The sequence below is a fragment of the Pseudonaja textilis genome, chromosome 15 (genome assembly GCF_049901715.1).
Source record: "Pseudonaja textilis isolate UNSWEBS1 chromosome 15, rPseTex1.2, whole genome shotgun sequence".
Lineage (NCBI taxonomy): Eukaryota > Metazoa > Chordata > Lepidosauria > Squamata > Elapidae > Pseudonaja > Pseudonaja textilis.
In genome coordinates this window covers 2,285,225-2,304,473 of record NC_142004.1, presented here as the reverse complement: position 1 = coordinate 2,304,473, position 19,249 = coordinate 2,285,225, and the positions used below count along the sequence as shown (strand labels likewise).

Here is a 19,249-nt window from a genome sequence, read left to right as displayed (position 1 = left end):
GCAGAGAATAAATGGGGTTGGCGGGGCCAGTCAGAGGCGGCATTGGCTGGTTCTCCAAACTACTCCAAATTTCCGCTACCAGTTCTCCAGAACTGGCTGAATACCACGCCTGATGCCCCCTCCCCACCTACTTCTTGGTGTCCTTCCTTCTTCCCCCCCCCCCCAAAAAAACCAAGACGACCTCAAGCCACGTTTAGAAAACATGTTATTGCGACATCGTTCAGGGCCCCACAACACTGTCCCTTCCCCAAATAAGTTATAGGCTGCCCCTCTTTGCAAGGAGACCATGGTTGGGGTGGGGTGGAAGACCCCTGCCCCTCCCCACCAGAGGAGTCTTGCTCAGGCCCCCTCTGCTTTGAGAGGTGAGGGACGTCACCTGGACATCCCCACCTGGCTGCGGCTTCACCTCTCCCCGTCGTCCCTTCGTTTGGGGCTCGGTACCATCAGCCGCCCACTGAAGCCCCGGTGCCCCCGAGTTTTTGAGGGTCCCGGGTCTTCTGAGGCCAATTCCTTTTGCAGCAGGTAGGGTCCAGCTGGCATTGCGCCATGGATTGCCCTCTTTTGCCTCATACCAGCGGTTGTGTTGTCTGTACTGGGCAGGAAACGCACATGGGAGGAGGAACGGCTCCGTTTCGTTGTGTCCACTTCCTGGGCTTGGTGCTCTCTCTCTCTCTCTCTCTCTCTCTCGTGTGTGTGTGTGTGCGATGGCAAAGGCCACCCTCACTCAGCGGGGCACCGGCTGGAAGGTGGCACGCACCAGCTGCACACACTTCTCGAAGAGCTGGGCGGCTCCCTCAAGGGATGCCCCTTCTTGGCGCTTCACTTTGAGAGAGCCCCTCGCCGCTTTGCCCGTCAGCCGGTTGGTGAGGTGGCGAGCTGGGGCCAGGATGGCCTTGCCGACGCCAATGCAGCTGCAGGAGGGGGAGAGAGAGAGAAAGGTTAGATCAGGCTTCCTTGTGGGCAGAGCATGAACCAAGAGTTGAACGGGTTTCCAAAAAAGAGAGAGAGAGAGAGACGAGATATAGAATAGAACAGGAAAGAGTGGAGTGGAGTGGAGTGGAGTGGAGTGGAGTGGAGTGGAGTGGAGTGGAGTGGAGTGGAGTGGAGTGGAGAGGAGAGGAGAGGAGAGGAGAGGAGAAGAGAAGAGAAGAGAAGAGAAGAGAAGAGAAGAGAAGAGAAGAGAAGAGAAGAGAAGAGAAGAGAAGAGAAGAGAAGAGAAGAGAAGAGAAGAGAATACTTCATTGGCCAAGTGTGATTGGACACACAAGGAATTTGTCTTGGTGTAAATACTCTCAGTATACGTAAAGAAAAGGTACATTCATTAACAATCAAGAATCATAACGTACAACACTTAATGATAGTCATAGCAGACTGGAAAGTGAGAATAAGCTTAGAGCTGGAAGGGACCCCGGAGGCCATCTAGTCCAACCCCCTGCTCTTGTGCAGGAGACCTATGCTATTTCTGTCCTTCTTAGAAGCCTCCAGTGTTGGAAGCACCCACAACTTCTGGTGCCGTCTCCTCGCCTGGCCTCTCATGACTGTGGGGATGCTGAAACAGTCGTAAGTGTGAAAAGTGGTCATAAGTCCCTTTTTTCAGTGCCATTGTAACTTTGAATGGTCACTCCACACAAGTAAAGTATTAGCAAAGGAGGGGAAAAAACCTCCAGAGAGGTTCCTGAGACAGGAAGTCTAGTCCTGCCAAGAATGTAATCAGGGTTAACAGAGAGGCAGCTTCTGTAAGCAACACCAGAATGTTTCCTTCCTGCCTTCCTTACAGGATTAGACCAGCAATTTCTTCTAACATCCGGTTCTCCCAACTGCTCAGAATGTTAACAACCGGTTCTAGCGAATAGGTGCGAACTGGAAGAATCCCACCCCTGGGGGGGAGGCTCCCCCGTCCTCCCCCTTCCACTTACTTTGGCCAGCTTTTGCCTCCCGTCCTACAGCCTGGGGGGGTCTCCAGGACGAAACAGGAAGGGGAGATATAGTTGGACAGGACTTGCTCCTCCACCTCATTGGGACCCTTCGTCCTGCGCAGGAACCGGGCCAACCTGGAAGGGGGTGGGGAGGAAAGGAATGAAACTTGCATCGAATCTTCTTTGTGGGGGTTCAGCCAAAGGGAAAGCCACAATCCAGCCGATGCCCTCAAACACTGCAGGCCAAGAAACACACACACACACACGGGATCCAATCTTCAGCCCCCACAAAGGCAAGACAGGGAAAGACCCCTAGCAATCTCCCTGAACCTAGGGCAGGGGTCCCCAAACTCGGCAACTTGTAAGACTGGCGGACTTCAACTCCCAGAATTCCCCAGTCAGAATTCCCCTGCTTTTTCCCTCTCTCTTAATCTCCTAAAGCGGAGAGAGTTTGCAGAGGAAGGGATGGCAAGAGAGTCAACTATGCTGGCTGGAGAATCCTGGGAGTTGAAGTCCACCGGTCTTAAAAGTGGCCAAGTTTGGGGACCTCTGGCCTAGTGTCACCCTCCTCTCTCCCCCCCACGCCCCCCAATAAGTCAGCAGGACTACAACTCTCATGCTGGAGCGGCAGTGCGGCGCTTCGAATGGACTTGGGAAACTCACAGCTGGTATTCCAAGAAGCCAACTGCATCGGTGTGAATTTGGGATAAAGTGTCAGGGGTCAAACCAGCATCAACATTTTCCGTGCAGGGGTCATGCTGGGGGGGGGCAAGTGACAGCCTGATGCCTTTGGGGGGCATGTGGGGGGGAAAGAGGGGGGAGGGATTCGGTTCTCATGCAGGTCTTTAAATCCAAATGGACCGATTGCTGCTCCGAATAACAGAGTTGGAAGGGACCTCGGAGGTCCTCTAGCCCAACCCCTGCTCAGGCAGGAGACCCCCACATCATTCCAGACGAATGGTCGTCCGGTCTCTTCTTGAAAACCTCCCGTGTTGGGAGCACCCGCAACTTCTAGAGGGGTGGGGGCAACGGAGGGTGCTTACCGGCGGGTGCAGTTACAATGGAAAAGCATGCGATCGTCTGAATTGTGGAGCTGGTACTTGGACTCGTGGGGGCCGATCTGGAAGGGGCACTGGTCCAGCCGTCGGTAGCAGCGGCATCTCCGCGACAGGCCTGGAGAAGAAACAACAGCAGGCCGCAGTTCAGTTGGGGGAATTCACAGCGCCAAAGCCCCTCCCCAGCTCTTCCCACCCTGGCCAGGAACAACCCAATTGGGGGGAGGGGGTTGTCAGGAGCTGCCCCCCCCCCTCCCCAGCAAAGTGTGGGTTTGAACATGGGCTTCCCAGGTCCTTGTCTAACACTAGACATCTACGTAGCCTATCCACACAAAGCCCCCAAAACACCAAAGGAGGGCTCTGCAATCTTGGCAACTTTTAAGCCTGGTGGACTTCAACTCCCAGAATTCCCCAGCCTGCAGGCCCGGACAGTGAGGAGCTTGGGGAGGAACATGGGCCAGTCCTGGAGGGCTCTGCATCGGAGGCAGAAATGGGGCCAGGACTGTCTGACAGTTATCAGCTGCCTTCGGAGACAGAGATCAGTGGGGAAGAAGAACAGCTGGAGCCTGTTCCCAGTGTTCACATGCACAGAGCTGCCAGGAGAAGGGAACAGCTAAGAAACAAGGGTCGACTCAGGAGTAAAGCCAAAACTTTGCTGACTGGGGAGTTCTGGAAGTTGAAGTCCACCAGGCTTAAAGTTGTCAAGGTTGGAGACCCCTCCCACACCAAAGTTTTCTGTTTTAGCAAAGCTTCGAAAGAGCCCCGCTTGTCAATCTCTGAGACAACAAGCAAATATTTTACCTGCTCCTTCGTAAATCCTCCCACATTTAAGTGGCCCCAGAAGGCCGTGGCTTGGCTCACCTGGTCTTGGCTTAGACACCTGGCCGTGTCCTGCAGACGGTCCGGCGAAGGGCCTTTTTCCTTGCCAGGTCTCGTTGGAGGAGGCTTCTTCCGTAGAAAAGACGACCGGGTGACGTGTGGCGAGAATCTCACCTTCCATCTTGGTGGAACCAGGCTCCAACGTAGTTGGAAGGGCAGGTGACCTTGGCACAGTCTCCTCACCTGGAGAGCTTCTCCCCGGGAGGTGAGTGACCTGATTCAGCTTGGAGAAGGGGCTGATGGGATCTTGAGTTTTGGAACTGGTTTTTTTCACCTTCTTTCTCCGCGTTTTGTGGCCTTTCGAGCCAGGTTTCCGACGCCGACCAGGCTGGAGAGGAGAAGCGGTAGCTTTGGGGTTCTCGATGGGCTGATATGGGCTTGGATCCACCAAGTGAGCCAGCGGCACCATGCCATACTTCTTACACCTAGCACAGGGGAGAAGAAAGCCAGGCGCCTTGCTCAGTCTTTGCATTTCCGCCACACCTTTACCTGGGTTATGCAAGTTGGCCCGGTCTTGCTTTTGTGCGATGCACCGAGCCCAAAATTAATCACAGAGGCACAAGTTCTTTCCCCACCCCACCCCCAAAGACACAGAACTATATCGTGATTGGGCCGCTTGCAAATTGTCTGTTGTGCAAAGCCAGCTCCACTGTCCCTTTCAGCAAGATTTAACAGGTTCTTGAAAAGGCGTTTTGGCCTTAAAGGCAGGAGGAAAAAAAAAGGCCAAAACTTAAATTTATCGCCTGCAGAAGGCGGAGAAAGCCACAGATTGAGAGTCAACAGACAATTGGGTATGAGGATGGCTTTGACGAAAGAACAAATCTAGAACCATCTGGGTAGATTGACAGGCGCGTTCTCCAACCCACGGAGATAGGCGGGCTCCCAAAAGACTTACCGAGGGCCCTGTTGGCTGGGAAATTGGGGGTTGGGTTGGAAAGCCCGTGTTTCCAGATCTCATGAAGGTTGGGAAATAGATGGTTAGAAACAGAATCTAATAAATAGAGCCTGAAGCAGCTGGCCTGTACATACAAGGGGTCCCACAATCCTAGCGGATCAGAGCTTCTTAGAATCCCAAGTTAAATTATATTAACTGGATCGTAGCAAAAAAAATCAGAATTACAATGGCACTGAGAAAAAGTGACTTTTCCACACTTATGGCTGTCGCAGCCTCCTCAATAGTCACATGATCAAAAGTCAGCCGCTTGGCAACCGGTTCCTATTTATGATGGTCAAAAGTGTCCCCGGGGGGTGGTGGCGAGGGGGAGAGAAGCCACGCGATCCCTTTTTGCGACCTTCTGACCCAAACCAAGTCCACGGGGAAGCCAGGTTCAGTTTCCCCACCACACCACCAACTTCACAACCGCAACGATTCGCTTAACGGAGGTGGCAAGGAAAGTCGTAACAACGGGACGATCACCACCCTCACTTAGCGAACATCTGCCTTGGTGACAGGAAGGAGGTCGCAAGTCAAGGCGTCTTCTTTTTCTCCCAATATACTTCCTCCCCCACCCCACCCCCCCGGCTTACTCACCCGCCCCACCAGTGCCATTCAACGCAGTCCTCGGTTTCCGTCAGCTGGAAGCACGGGACTTCCAGCAAGTTGAAGAAACTGTTCCCAATGAAGTTGGAGATGGTGTCGTTGAGGTTCCTCAAGCAATCGCTGAACCTGTGGAGAGGCCGAAGGAGGACACGTCGTTTGACGATTTCTGCTTTAAGAAATGGAAGGGAAGGGTTTATTTCCCTTGCAGGCGGCTGGTCGTTTGCATCCTTTTAAGAGGGGTGATGAGGCCCCTTGGAGGTTTGTCTGTGCCTTCGGGGGTCAAAAAAAAAGGCCATCGAAGTCCAAATTGAAATTCAACAGAGGGAGAAGGGATAAGACATCATCTATCTCCAGTCTACTGCAGTTCCAACAAGGCTTCGCTCAGGTGACTCTGAGGACACAGAGAAACCTCCAAGTGGCCTCAACGCCCCCCAAATGACCAGCTGTTGGCAAGAAATAGAAATCCTTCCCTTCCCCACCAGCCAAGCCAGAGCTGAAGAAGCTTCTCGGATGAGAAGCGAAACGTCTTCAACAGATTGGGAGGGTGCCAGGTTGAGCAAGGCTAAATCAAACCCACCCGAGCCTCCCAGGAGCCTGTACTCACCTGTTATCGCAGCTGCAGTGAGAAATGGTGTGCAGCCGGTAGTTACGCATGCCGTACTTGAACTCCAGAGCTGTGATGTGAGCATCACAATTGTCATGCTCACGGCAACACACGTCCGGGCCCTGGAAAACCCCTGCGAAAAAGGAAGGAACTGGGATCAGATGACTAATGGGCCACTGGGAATTTCACCCCACTGGGAGGCTTCTAAAACGGGTCTCCAACCTCGGCAACTTTAAGCCAGGAGGACTTCAGCTCCCAGAATTCCCCAGCCAGCTTTGCTGGGGAATTCTTGCTGGCTAGGGAATTCTGGGAGTTGAAGTCCTCCAGGTTTAAAGTTGCCAAAGTTGGAGATTCCCTGTTCTTTACAAATACCTTTACAGCATGCCCAGGGTCACGTGATCAGGGATATCCCAATCATAGTGGGGTGCTCTGGGCTTTACACCTAGTTTTTTTGCTCAGCCTCGGCCGCTTTAAGGGGTTTTGGACTTCCGTTCCCATAATTCAGCCTGCTGGCTGGGGAATTCTGGAAGCTGAAGTTCTCCAGGCTTAAAGTGGTTGAGGTTAAGAAACACTAACCTGTATACTAGAGAGGCAGAAACTGATGTAGGGGGAAAATATGTCTCCACCCCCCCCCTCCCAAGACAAAACTACTACTCCAAACCACGTCTGGCTTCCCACTGCAGCATCTGGGGGTTGGACTAGATGACCTACAAGGTCCCTTCCGTAATCTGTAATCTATAGTTCTGGTGAGTTGTGTTGTGTTGGGGAGGTTCACCGAAGGGAGGCTCAGCCAATCTCACTGTACCCACGTTGTACTCCGACAAGGTTTGAACCAGTGGCAAGGCGTTCCACCGACCGTTTGCTGCTGACTGGCTTCCCAACCTCTCACACATTTCTCGCCTGGTTTTTTTTTTTTTCCTGTTCCCCCGCGCGTGGGTGTGTGCAAAGAGTCAGCAAAGCGCCCGGATTTTATTTTATTTTTAAAGCCACAAAAACTGGGGACCCTCGGGGGGATTTGGGCCGGAGCGGGTGGCCGGGGGCCGGTTTCCTTCCCGTGGGCCTTGCCACCTCCACCCACCTACGACCCTTCCCCTTTTACCCAGCTCCGAGGGCATCTCAGCCGTGGCCCCGGCTCCGCACCAAAGCGTCCCGGGAAGCGTGAAGGCCCGACGGCTCCGCGGCCGCGCTTCCCCTTCCCGTTTTCCTCCCGCCGCCGCCGGCGCAGAAGCTGCGCGTCGGGCCGGCGTTCCCTTGCAGGCTCCCTTGCGCGCTTCCAAGGCGTCCAGCTCTCGCCGCAGCCGCGGGTCCCAGGAGGCGCGGGCCAAGGGGTGGCGGAGCCCTCCGGGTCCGCAGAGCTCCAAGTAGCGGCGGGTCACGTCGGGCTCCGTCCGCAGGGCGCACTCCAGCAACTCCCCGCTGCGCAGATCCCACAGGCTCTGCACCAGGACCGGGGCGGGGGAGCCGTCGGGGCGCAGCCAGAGGAAGCTCAGCAGCCCGGAGCGGCCCCCGGGGACCCTGGTGGCGCAGGCCGTGTTGGCTTCGGTCCAGGAGCCGCGGGCGCAAGGCAGCTTCGCCAAGCCCAGGGCCAGCAGCACCAAGCGCGCAAAGCCAACCATGGCCGGCGCGTCCCGGCGAGGAAGGAATGAATGGAATGGAATGAATGAAGCGCGCGCGGCAGGGCGGCTTTTTAAAAAAAAAAAAAAAGCCCAGGGGTGGGCTCGTCCCGCCAGCCGGCCTGGGATTGGACGGCGCCGACAACACCACCGGCGGAGCCACGCCCCCTCGGGTTCCCACGCCGGCTTACCTGCCGGCTCAGCCTCGACGGTGCCTCTCGGTCGGCGTTGCGCTTTTTAAAAAGCAACTGGACTTTCATATAGACATTATGTAATGTAATATAATGTAATGTTATATTAGATTACATATTTATCTTACCTTACCGTACCTTATATTATATATTATGTTATATTTATATATATATAATTTTATTTAAAGTTTTTTCTCTATCACTTATCACTTATGGATGATAAAGAAAAAACTTCAAATAAAATTATATAATATATAATTTAATATATTATAATAATATATAATAAAATATTAATATATATATCGGACAGATATAGATAGATAGAGTTTTATTTAAAGTTTTTTTCTTTATCATCCATTAGTGCTTTGTGAAGAATGTATTGTCTGGGTCGATGTACTTTATACACAATGCTACTACTAATAATAATACTGTTCAGGTATACATAATCAGAATCTTTCAACTTTTAACATATACGTATCCATGGTAATTATAATATATTCTATCATAGTATATGTAATACCGTTTTCCCAATTTCTACATTCTGCCTTTCCCCCCCCCAGCCCTTAATGAAACAGACACCATATGAAGACGTATTCTCTATCTATCCCTCAACTCTTACCCATTTTAGAATTTCAACTGGGATGAGAAGAGAAATGTCTTCCCCCCACACACCAAAAAAAGGTGAACAAAAGTCAAAGCAAAGCTGGCTGGGGAATTCTGGGAGTTGAAGTCCACAAGTCTTAAAAGTTGCCAAGGTTGGAGAGCCCTGCTGTAAAGCAAGTATGGCAGAACTCTCTCCTTTGAAATAGTTTCTCCCAGAAACTCATAAGCAGGTGGGCCAACTACGGGTGTTCCTTGCTTAGTCTCTTGTGTAAATACAGACTTACCTGTAGAGGAACACCACCGGCTTGCTTGTGTGGGGTGGGGGAGGGGCAGGGTTGGAGCCTGCCTTGGAAAATCCTCTCAGGCCCAGAGCCTGCTTTCTCTTCCTCCAAGTGCTTTCTCCATTTCCGGCTGGGAAAGGCTGGGATGACTCACTCATCACCTGATGGGATCTGCCCAGGTAAGGCAAATATCTGGCCGGGCGGGTTGGGGAGGTGAAAAGGCGGCAAGAAGCCAAAAGGGAGCCTGCCAATTGGTTCCGAGGCATCTGATGATGAGGTCAAGGTGGGAATCCTGTTTTTTCCAGGAAAGCACCTGTCTCTGTCTGAGCGAAGCCTGTTTCAGAACAGAACAGAACAGAACATTCTGGCAAAATGTACGGGAAAGGAACTACAGATTAACAATGGCAACTTGTTATGAAGGACACTTATGTATGAAAGGCTTTATAGAGGGCATTTGCCACCTGTTAGGTTAGCTAAAATGTTTAAAAATAGGTCTAGCAAATGTGGGGAAGGGAATCAAAAGACGGGCACATTTTATCACATGTGGTGGAATTGTGCTAAAGCGAAACAATGTTGGGCAAAAAGGCACAGGGGGTTAGGAAAGACAATAGGGGAAACAACATGTAGATTTCAAACCTGAACTGTTTTTTTTTTTTTATTAGGGATGATATCAGAAAAAAATTGGTAAGAGAAGTATGTATTTAGCATGGCATGTTTTGACAGCAGTGAGGATTACCTTCGCACAATATTGGGAAGCTGGAGAAACACCGCAAGAGGAAGAGATACAGTGTGTGTGTGTGTGTGTGTGTGTGTGTGTATGGCAGATGAGATTATATCTATCTATCTATCTATCTATCTATCTATCTATCTATCTATCTATCTATCTATCTTTGGTTGTTCAGGTTTTCTCCCGCGTAAGATTCGAAGTATCTAGGCAACGTTTCGATGAAGTCTCATTCATCATCTTCAGGCTTCTGTCTTCGGCTCTGTGCTTCTCAGAGTGAAGAGTGAAGCTTCTCACTCTGAGAAGCAAGAGCTGAAGACAGAAGCCTGAAGATGATGAATGAGACTTCATCAAAACGTTGCCTAGATACTTCAAATCTTACTGGAGAAACCCAACAACCAAAGATCCACATACAAATACCCATGAGAACCTCAGAATATGTATATATATATATATATATATATGTATATATATGCATATATATGTATGTATGTGTATATATATATATATATATATATATATATATATATATATATATTGATTGATTGTTCGGGTATTTTCCCACGTCATTCTAGTTGTGCTTTTAAAGTTGTAGCAATGTTTCGGCAGAATCTCCTCTGCCATCATCAGGCTTCTGTATTGTGTTCGTCTGACTCACAGTCTGATTCACAGATATGGTATTCAGCTTTGTTCGGGTATTTTCCCAGCTTTTAAAGTTGTAGCAACGTTTCAGCAGAATTTCATCCGCCACCATCAGGCTTCTGTATTGTGTTCATCTCTCTATATATTATTGTCTATAATATACAACCGGTTACATGAACTTACTAATTTATCAATGGCAGTGATTCGCTTAACAACGAGAATGAGGCAAGAAAGGTCATATAATGAGGCAAAACTTTGCTTCACAAATGTCTCTCTTAACAATGGAAATTTGGGGCTCAGATAACAGATGATCAGAGTTGGAAGGGACCTTGTAGGTCATCTAGTCCAACCCCCCGCCCAAGCAGGAGACCCTACACCATTTCAGACAGATGGCAGTCCAGCCTCTTCTTGAAAGCCTCCAGGGATGATGCTCCCACGACTTCCGAAGGCAAGCTGTCCCATGGAATATAGAATAACAGAGTTGGAAGGGACCTTGTAGGTCATCTAGTCCAACCCCCCACCCCACCCAAGCAGGAGACCCTACACCACTTCTGACCGATGGCAATCCAGTCTCTTTTTCAAAGCCTCCAGGGATGAAGCTCCCACAACCTCTGAAGGCAACTTCTGTTCCATGGGTTGATTGGTCTCACTATTAGGAAGTTTCTTCTCAATCCCAGGTTGCTTCTCTCCTGGATCAGTTTCCACCTGTTGTTTCTTGCTTTCTGGTGCTTTGGAAAATAAGTTGAGCCCCTTTTCTCTGTGGCAGCCCCTCAAATACGGGACTACTGCTATCCCGTCTCCACTGGTCCTTCTTTTCCCTAGACCGGCCAAACCCAATTCTTGCAACCGTTTTAATCTCCAGGCCTTTAATCCTTTTAGTTGCTCTTCTTTGCACTTTTTCCAAAGTCTCAACCTCTTCTTTTTATTTTTTTGTCATGCAGTGACCCAAAACCGGTTGGTCAAACACGTCCTGAATTTCCAGACTCGGTGAGAGGGCTGATTTCCTGGCTCTTTGGTACCTGCATCTATGCTGATGCTGCTTTCTCTGTTTCTCTCTCTCATCTTAACTTAATCCCGTAGAAGCACACGGAAGCACACACTGGGATCCGTAAATACGCACTTAATTTAAGCTGCTTGTTGCTGCAACATTGTGTGCTGTGTGGTTTCCAAAGGCTTGCCGCTTATTAACCTCAATGTTCAGGAGTGATCTATCTCTAGATTTCTTTTTTTTGCCAGGTTGCAGAAATGAAAAAAATAATAATTTAATGTTTTATTTGCTAATGTTTTATTCGCGTCGTACCCGCCCGGCTCTCAAGTGCCCGGGGCCGTTCCCAAGAAAATAGGAAAGCGGTTAAAAAGCAACACAGCGATAACAGAGGAAAGTCGCGTGTTTGATGTGGAAAAGAATGAAACCTTTTCTGATTTTGGGTCTTACCGAGATAGGTAGATCTTTACAGAAATGACTTGTTCAGATGATGATGATGAGAAAGCAAAAAAGCTGTGATTCGATGTTAATGCCTTATTTCACTGCAACGGACAGAGTTTAAAGTCAATGCCTCTTTTTCCTCCTTTCTTTTTTCTTATCTTTCCTCACTTCTCTCCTCCCTCCCCCACTGTTTCTCCATTTACTGTGGTACGTTGTATTTTGCAATATTTTGTAACTCAATACCAATGTTCAATTGTAAAGAAAAGGGACTTCAGTGACTGAAGCCACTTGTCAGAAACGGTGCAGGGTCTCCTGCCTAGGTGTGTGTGTGTGTGGGGGTTGGACTGGATCAGGGGTCGCCAACCTTTTGGACCTCGGGGATTACCACACTCATAATTTTAAATCCCACAGACCACGACTATGAATTTTGACGGAAGGCGGTTTGCTGGTGTTTTTTTCCCCAGGTTCTCTGCAGAAAGCAGCAGAGACTCTGGGAAAATGCCCCCAAAATCGCAGGATACCGTCTCCAGTTCCGTTCTCACGGGAAGAGAGAGAGAGAGAGAGAGAGAGAGAGAGAGAGAGAGTGAGTGAGTTTTGGCTCCATGCAAGGAAAGCAGCAGAAGCAGCAAAAGTCTTTCTTTCTCTCCCCCCAAACTCCCCCAGAAATGAGTCTTTCCCGTTGCAGCCTCTTGGAGCAGGAGGCCTTGCAGGGTCCCAAAGACTCATTTGGGGGAGAGACAGACAGACTTTGGCTGCTTCCCTTGCGTGCAGCCAAAAGCGGAAGGAGGAGGTGTGCGACTCTGCTTTACGTGCGCTTGTCAGGGTAATGCAATGCGGATAAACCAGGACGTACCTCCTCTGAGCCAGGAGGATGTTGATTTATGTTGCTGTTGGGTTTGTTCTCGTCGTAGGGACTTCTGCTGCTGTCTGACAACGTTGCTCTGTGTTCAGCAGGTTGAGTACGTGGCATTTTGGAAGATAATAGCTGATAATGTATCAGCACCGAAACGATTGTGTTGGCTAGAGGGGAATGTGGAGACCTTGGGTGATTCTCAAAGAGTAAAGGTGTTCGTTGCTTTGTTCTGCATCGTTGTGGCCATTGCTGTTCTAAACAGGGACGGGATGGATTCTCAGCCCTTCCTCTTGCCTTCCAGGCAGTTTTCCTAAGGGGTGGGGGAGAGAGAGGGGGGCAACTCAGGTGTTCCTTCCCAATGTAGCTGATTTGCACCTTGAGTGAGCTGCACCTCTTGTCTTACTGACTAAGCTCCTCCTTAAATCTCTACGGAGAGTCTCAATCATGCAGGTTGCGCTGGTCCCAAAGGGGATTATTATTTTTTTTCAAGAGGCCACTGGACATTCCGATTTTTCTTGGAAGACGTTTCTTGGATGAGAAGCGAAACATTTTCCAAGAAAAAACCAGAAAGTACAGTTGCCTCTTGGGACGGTGTGTGTGTGTGTGTGTGTGTGTGTGTGTGTGTGTTTACACTAGGACAATCAGGGGGGGCTTTAGAAGAGGGTCCCCCCTTTTCAAAGCTGTGTCATCGGAAGACCGGAACTCGCTCCGAGAGAGGAGGGAGAGATTTGAGGCGCTGTTGATAAGACGGCTCCTTGGTGGTCTCTGAGCTTGCTGGTTTTTCTTGCAGATGTTTCATGGCCCAAATTAGGTTAACAGCAGCAGCACTGATGGTGTTCCCTAGTTGGGTCATGAGACGTCTGCAAGAAAACCAGCAAGCTCAGAGACCACCAAGGACCCCACAGTCTTCCTCCTCCTCCTCTTTCCCTTTCTTTCTCCTTCTATCTGCAAACCCCACTCCCTTCTAGTACTGATGATGTTGCCTAGTTGGGTCATGAGACGTCTACAAGAAAACAAGCAAACTCAGAGAGCACCAAGGACTTTACAGTGATCCTCCTCCTCTTCTTCCTCCTCCTCCTCCTCTCTCGCTTTCCTCCTCCTCCTTTCTGCAAACCCCGCTCCCTTCTAGCCTTGATGATGTTACCTGATTGAGTCATGAGACGTCTGCAAGAAAACCAGCAGAGTCAGAGCACCAAGGAACCCACAGTCCTCCTCTTCCTCTTGTCCACAACCCTTCTAGCACTGATGATATTCCCTAGTCGGGTCATGAAATGTCTGCAAGAAAGCCAGAGAGCTCATAGAGCACCAAGGACCCCATAGTTTTCCTCCTCCTCTTCTTCTTCGTCTTCCTCCTCCTCTTCTTCGTCTTCCTCCTCCTCTCCTTGCAAACCCCACTCCCTTCTAGCACTGATGATGTTCCCTAGTTGGGTCAAGAAACGTCTGCAAGAAAACCAGCAAGCTCAGAGAGCACCAAGGACCCCATAGTTTTCCTCCTCCTCCTCCTCCTCCTCCTCTCCTTGCAAACCCCACTCCCTTCTAGCACTGATGATGTTCCCTAGTTGGGTCAAGAAACGTCTGCAAGAAAACCAGCAAGCTCAGAGAGCACCAAGAACCCCATAGTTTTCCTCCTCCTCCTCCTCCTCCTCCTCCTCCTCCTCTCCTTGCAAACCCCACTCCCTTCTAGCACTGATGATGTTCCCTAGTTGGGTCAAGAAACGTCTGCAAGAAAACCAGCAAGCTCAGAGAGCACCAAGGACCCCATAGTTTTCCTCCTCCTCCTCCTCCTCCTCTTCCTCCTCCTCTCCTTGCAAACCCCACTCCCTTCTAGCACTGATGATGTTCCCTAGTCGGGCCATGAAACGCCTGCAAGAAAACCGCCCAGCCCAGAGAGCACCACGCACCCCTCACGTCAACCCTGAGCTACAAATACCCTCCTCGATTAGGAATGCCGACAAGCCCTAACAAAGGGCTCCTTGCAGGAGAGACCACGAGGATAAGCAAGCAGTAGGATCTCTTACGCGGGAGGAGGAAGGGTGGCGGGGTCAGATTTAATCCCCCTGCAGGGTGCCCCACGGCCCCATCTTTCCTGGCTCGTGACAAAGCGGGGGTTGATCACACTAGAGTGGTACCACCCAGGCCGACCTATAGAGTCGCAAGGAGGGGGGGAGGGGGAGAAGCAGCTGGGGGGTGGGTTCAACTAATTAAGTACATTGATCTCTTTTGTCCAGTTGGGTTCGGCGGCAAAAGCTAGAGAGGCCTCCTTTTTCTCTCTCTGCCCCTTAAGGGGGTGAGGGTTTTTTTTTTAGAGGGCTGCAGGGCAGCTTACTTGAGGAAGTTGAAGGCTCTCAGGAAGACCCAGCTGGGTGGGGGGTGGAGGGGGGAAGGAGAGGGGCTTATGTGCCACTTTCTTCTCTGCAGAAATCAAAGCAAGTTGGAAAAGATGCGAAAAGATGTTGGGACTTTGGAAAAAGTGCAAAGTGCACAGATATTAAGCCGTTGTGAGCTGCTCACCCGATATGCACTCAGCCCAAATCAAGCAACCAACCTTTTATTTCAATCTTTATGGAGATTCTCCGTCATGTCCTGGTTGTCCAAAAGGTGCTTTTTCAAGAGGTAACTGGACTTTCTGGGTTTGTTTGTTTTTTCTTGGAAGACATTTCACTTCTCATCCAAGAAGCTGGAGAATTTTGTAAAAAAAAGTATTTGTGGGGTCCTTACTCAAAATATCCCTCTCCGCATTTCCTTGTAAGCTGGAAACAACTGGCTCTTGATGTTGGAAATTACTCGGCTTATATGATTTCAGATTTTAGTGGCGCATGTCTCCAGCAAGAATTAAGGTTTTAGACTATCCAGCTTGTACTGTATAAAATTCTCTGCACTCTTTGGATAATTAAGAAGAAGCAGATTAATTCTTCCCATGCCAAACATCCCAAAAGTGGCGTAGGCGGGAAGGTGGATTATCTCTAGAGTATTATCTTTATAATTCTTCCACAATAGGAATTTAGTTCACTTATGCTGTTTTCCCACAGTGTCTTAATCCATGGTTTGGTTAATCATGGTTCTCCCACAGTGCACTAACCCATGATTTGGCTAATCATAAAGAAACTACAGCCAGATGTTTCCCTACAATACTAAACAATGAATCAAGGCTCACAACCCAGATTGGATGAGGTTTCATCGGGGCGACGGCTGGATCACCAACCAGCCAATCACATTTTTGGCTTAATTTTATTAATCTGAACAAAACGTATTTATTGCGGGGGAAAAGGGGGAATTGACAGGAAGGGCAAATCCTGCCTTAAAAATAGCAAGAACATCTAATGATAATAATTTCTTTCTCTCTTTCTCTGAATTACTGGCATCTTTACAGAGCAAGGAGAGTTTATAGAATTGGCCTGTGAACCTGCAACACCAACAGGTAATGGTCTCTGCTTTGTTTTGGCCAAGATCCCTTTAACGGTAAACAGAGTTGGAAGGGACCTTGGAGGTCATCTAGCCCAACCCCTTGCTCTAGCAGGAAAGCCCATTCCCTTTCAGACAAATGGCTGTCCAATCTCTTCTTAAAAACTTCCAGTGTTGGAGCATTCACGATTTCTGGTGGCAAGTTGTTCCACTGGTTAATTCTTCTTACGGTTAGGAAATTTCTCTTTAATTTCTAGGTTGCTTCTCTCCTTGATTCATTTCCATCCTTTCCTTCTTTTTATTTATTTTATTTTTATTTGGTTTGTCAATTGCTTACAAGATAACAAGTATAAACATAGTTATGCATACATGAAATAGATACATATAAGAGAAATAAAAAGAAATAGGATAGGATAGGGACAGTAGGCACATTGGTGCGCTTATGCACGTCCCCTACAGACCTCTTAGGAAAGGGGTGAGGTCGATAGTAGACAGTCTAAGGTGAAAGCTTTTGGGGTTTGGGGAAGAAACCACAGAGTCAGGTAGAGAATTCCAGATATTGACCACTCTGTGGCTGAAGTCGTATTTCCTTCAATCGAGTTTGGTGCGGTTAACCTTGAGTTTGTATCTATTGTGTGCTCTTGTATAGTTGTGGTTGTCCTGCTTTTCAGGTGCTTTGCAGAACAGCATGACCCCCTCTTCTTCTTTGGGTCAGCCCCTCAAATATCGGAAGACTGTTATCATATCTCCCCTAATCCTTCTTTTCATTAAACTAGACATACCCACTTCCTGCAACCGTCCTTCGTATGTTTTAGCCTCCAGGCCTCTAATCATCTTGGTTGCTCTTCTCTGCACTCTTTCTAGAATCTCCACATCTTATTTCTGTTGTGATGCCCAGAACTGGATGCAGGATTCCAAGAGTGGCCTTATTACCAAGGCACCTCTGTCCCTTTGGTGGCCACGGTCTCCGCATCAATGGAGAAGGGATGCCCAGCAGGCCAGAGGTTACTTCCAGATGTCCTGCAAAAGCCCAAGGAAGCTCGCACGAGCCCTTATCTTGTTTATTATTATTAACCCTTATCTCTGTTATCTTAAATTGCTCGGAGATTAAAGCAGGCTGCTGATCTGAAGTGGCAGAGTCAAGTCCGGAGTCCAGGGCTTCGATGTGACATGGCTTTTGTGTTGTGGTCCTCAGCATCACCTGAGGATGTCATAAAGGTCTCTCTGTCGCCCTGTCACTCAAAGCTAGACGGGAGAACCTTGGAGTACTGAAAATGGAATCTGACCCTCGTGGCTCTGTCCAAGGAGGAGTTAATTTTGTTGCTGTGGGAGGGAACCGAACGGCAGTAATACGGGGCATTTCTTGCTATTTATCTGCGTCCACTTAAAATCCCAATAAAGGTGGAAATTTTAACTCTCTGCTCTCAAAGGGTAGGATGGGCTGAGCTAATTTTCAAGTGCTTTTTTTGGTTCAACACAGGTTGCAATTAAATGACTGCAGAGATTCTTCAGTCATCCAGGTCCTGGTCGTCCCAAAGGTGCTTTTTTTATTTTTTTTCAAGAGGCAACTGAACTTTCTTGTTTTTTTGTTTTTGTTTTGAAGACGTTTCGCTTCTTATCCAAGAAGCTTCTTCGGCTCTGGACTCCAGGTTGCAGCCTGAAACTTCGGCCTGTTTTGGGGAAGAAGAAAAAAAAAACAGCCCCTAAAACTCCCAGACTTGACCAAAATGTTGATGTGCTGCGGTTGCTTATCTTGCATAAGCAAATGGTAGAGTAAAAAAAACTGGTTGTGGCGTTCCCACACCTGGATGGATCCTGCAACCAATTTTGGTCACCCCACTACCAAAAAAAAAAAAAAAAGACTTTGGAAAAAGGGCAGAGAAGAGCAACGAAGAGGATCAAAGGCCTGGAGTCTAAAACATACGAAGAACGGCTGCAGGATTTGGGCTGGGCCAGTCCAGAGAAAAGAAGGACCGGGGTGGGGGACAGGATAGGAGGAGTTTTCCAATATTTGAGGGGCTGCCAGAAAAGGAGAGGGGGTCAAGTTATCCTCCAAAGCACCAGAAGGCCAGACAGGAAACAATGGATGGTAACTAATCCAGGAGAGAAGCAATCTGGAATTAAGGAGAGAATTCCTAACTTTGAGGACAATTAACCAGCTTGCCACCAGAACTTGTGTGCTCCACCACTGGAGGTTTTTGAGAAGAGAGTGGACTGCCCCTTGTCTGAAAAGGTGTAGGGACGGCTGCTTGAGCAAGGGGCTGGACTAGAAGACCTCCAAGGTCCCTTTCAATCATGTTTACTATTAAAAGGACGTCTACCAAAACAAAGCGGTCACCAACTGAACAAGGAGCGATTCAACCTGGAAATAAGGAGACGGGGAGAACCATCGACCCATGGAACAGAAGGTGCCTTTGGAAGTGGTGGGAGCTTCATCCCTGGAAGCTTTCAAGAACAGACTGAATCTCTCAGAAATGGTGTAGGGTCTCCTGCTTGGGTGGGGGGGTTGGACTAGATGACCTACAAGGTCCCTCCCAACTCTGTTAATCTATATTCACTGGGATAGCTTGCCTTCAGAAGCTGTGGGAGCATCATCCCTGGAGGCTTTCAAGAAGAGACGGGACTGCCATCTGTCAGAAATGATGTAGGGTCTCCTGCTTGGGTGGGGGGTTGGACTAGATGACCTACAAGGTCCCTCCCAACTCTGTTAATCTGTACCTGTGTCTTTCAAGCCAGGCTCTCTTTGCTCTCTCTATAAAGATACCAGTAATTCAGAATAAACATTAGAAGCGTTTGCGTCTCGCTGCTGCCATCTAGTAGTCACTCACGCTAGGAATTTTCTTTTTTATACATACACTTTTATACATGCTGGGCACTACTACGGGTAGTCCTCGACTTACAACAGCTCACTTAGTGACCGTCCAAAGTTTCAATGACACTGTAGAACGTGACTTACAACCGTTTCCCACACTTATGACCGTTGCAGCAATCCCCCAACAAGGGTCACGTGATTTACCTTCAAATGCTTGACAGGTGACTCCGGTGGCCCTCTCACCTCCCAATCAGGGAGGCTGTGAGTTCGATCCTTGGTAGAGGCTGATCTTTGGAATAGACCCTCCGGCTCCGCAGGTCATCTTTTTATTTAATCACATATTTCTTTATAACACTTTTAATAATCCTGTAAGTATTGATAAGGGCCTTTCTGGAGATCTAGATATTGATAATACCTTGGAGGTCTTCCAATCCAGGCGTCCCCAAATCCTCCCCCCAGGCCCTGGGGGCTGCGGTCTGTTCAGAACCGTTCAAAACACAACTTGAGAGGGGGAAGGAGAGGAGGAGAGGAAAAGGAAAGAGGGAAGGAGAGGGAATCTGAGGGGAGAAGGCAGAGAAGGAGGAAAGAGACAGAAAGAGATGGATCGTTGATGTAAAACTTAAAATAGGATGCATTATAAAGGAAAATGTATAATACAAATGTTTATTTAAAGAAACACACCCACAACTTCTGGAGGTGAGTAGTTCC

At 48.9% G+C, this 19,249-nt stretch overlaps 1 protein-coding gene and 1 long non-coding RNA gene across 3 annotated transcripts; one reads left to right on the top strand and one right to left on the bottom strand.

Moving 5' to 3' along the window:
* Positions 1 to 188: 188 nt before the first annotated feature.
* Positions 189 to 7,662, bottom strand: PLA2G3 (phospholipase A2 group III). Its single transcript, XM_026722179.2, has 7 exons — positions 7,094 to 7,662; positions 5,995 to 6,127; positions 5,382 to 5,516; positions 3,833 to 4,275; positions 2,960 to 3,089; positions 1,917 to 2,051; positions 189 to 911 (listed from the first exon to the last, which is right to left on the bottom strand). The coding sequence occupies exons 1-7, from the start codon at positions 7,608 to 7,610 to the stop codon at positions 725 to 727; spliced, it is 1,680 nt and encodes a 559-aa protein (XP_026577964.1). The 5' UTR covers positions 7,611 to 7,662; the 3' UTR covers positions 189 to 724.
* Positions 7,663 to 12,284: 4,622 nt separating this feature from the next.
* Positions 12,285 to 18,526, top strand: LOC148124619 (uncharacterized). Of its 2 annotated transcripts, none has more exons than XR_015739593.1 (4): positions 12,285 to 12,433; positions 14,746 to 14,940; positions 15,698 to 15,745; positions 17,333 to 18,526. It is a non-coding gene; the product is annotated as an uncharacterized LOC148124619 (long non-coding RNA). The 2 variants fall into 2 exon arrangements; XR_015739594.1 differs by lacking the exon at positions 17,333 to 18,526 and adding an exon at positions 17,210 to 17,281.
* Positions 18,527 to 19,249: the final 723 nt, after the last annotated feature.

Coding starts and splice junctions, on each gene's coding strand:
- PLA2G3 (XM_026722179.2), bottom strand. CDS start 7,610: ATGGTTGGCTTTGCGCGCTTGGTGCTGCTGGCCCTGGGCTTGGCGAAG. Junction 4,276..5,381: donor GAATGGCACTGGTGGGGCGG/GTGAGTAAGCCG, acceptor CCCCTGTGCTAG/GTGTAAGAAGTATGGCATGG. Junction 2,052..2,959: donor CATTGTAACTGCACCCGCCG/GTAAGCACCCTC, acceptor ACCCCCTTCCAG/GTTGGCCCGGTTCCTGCGCA.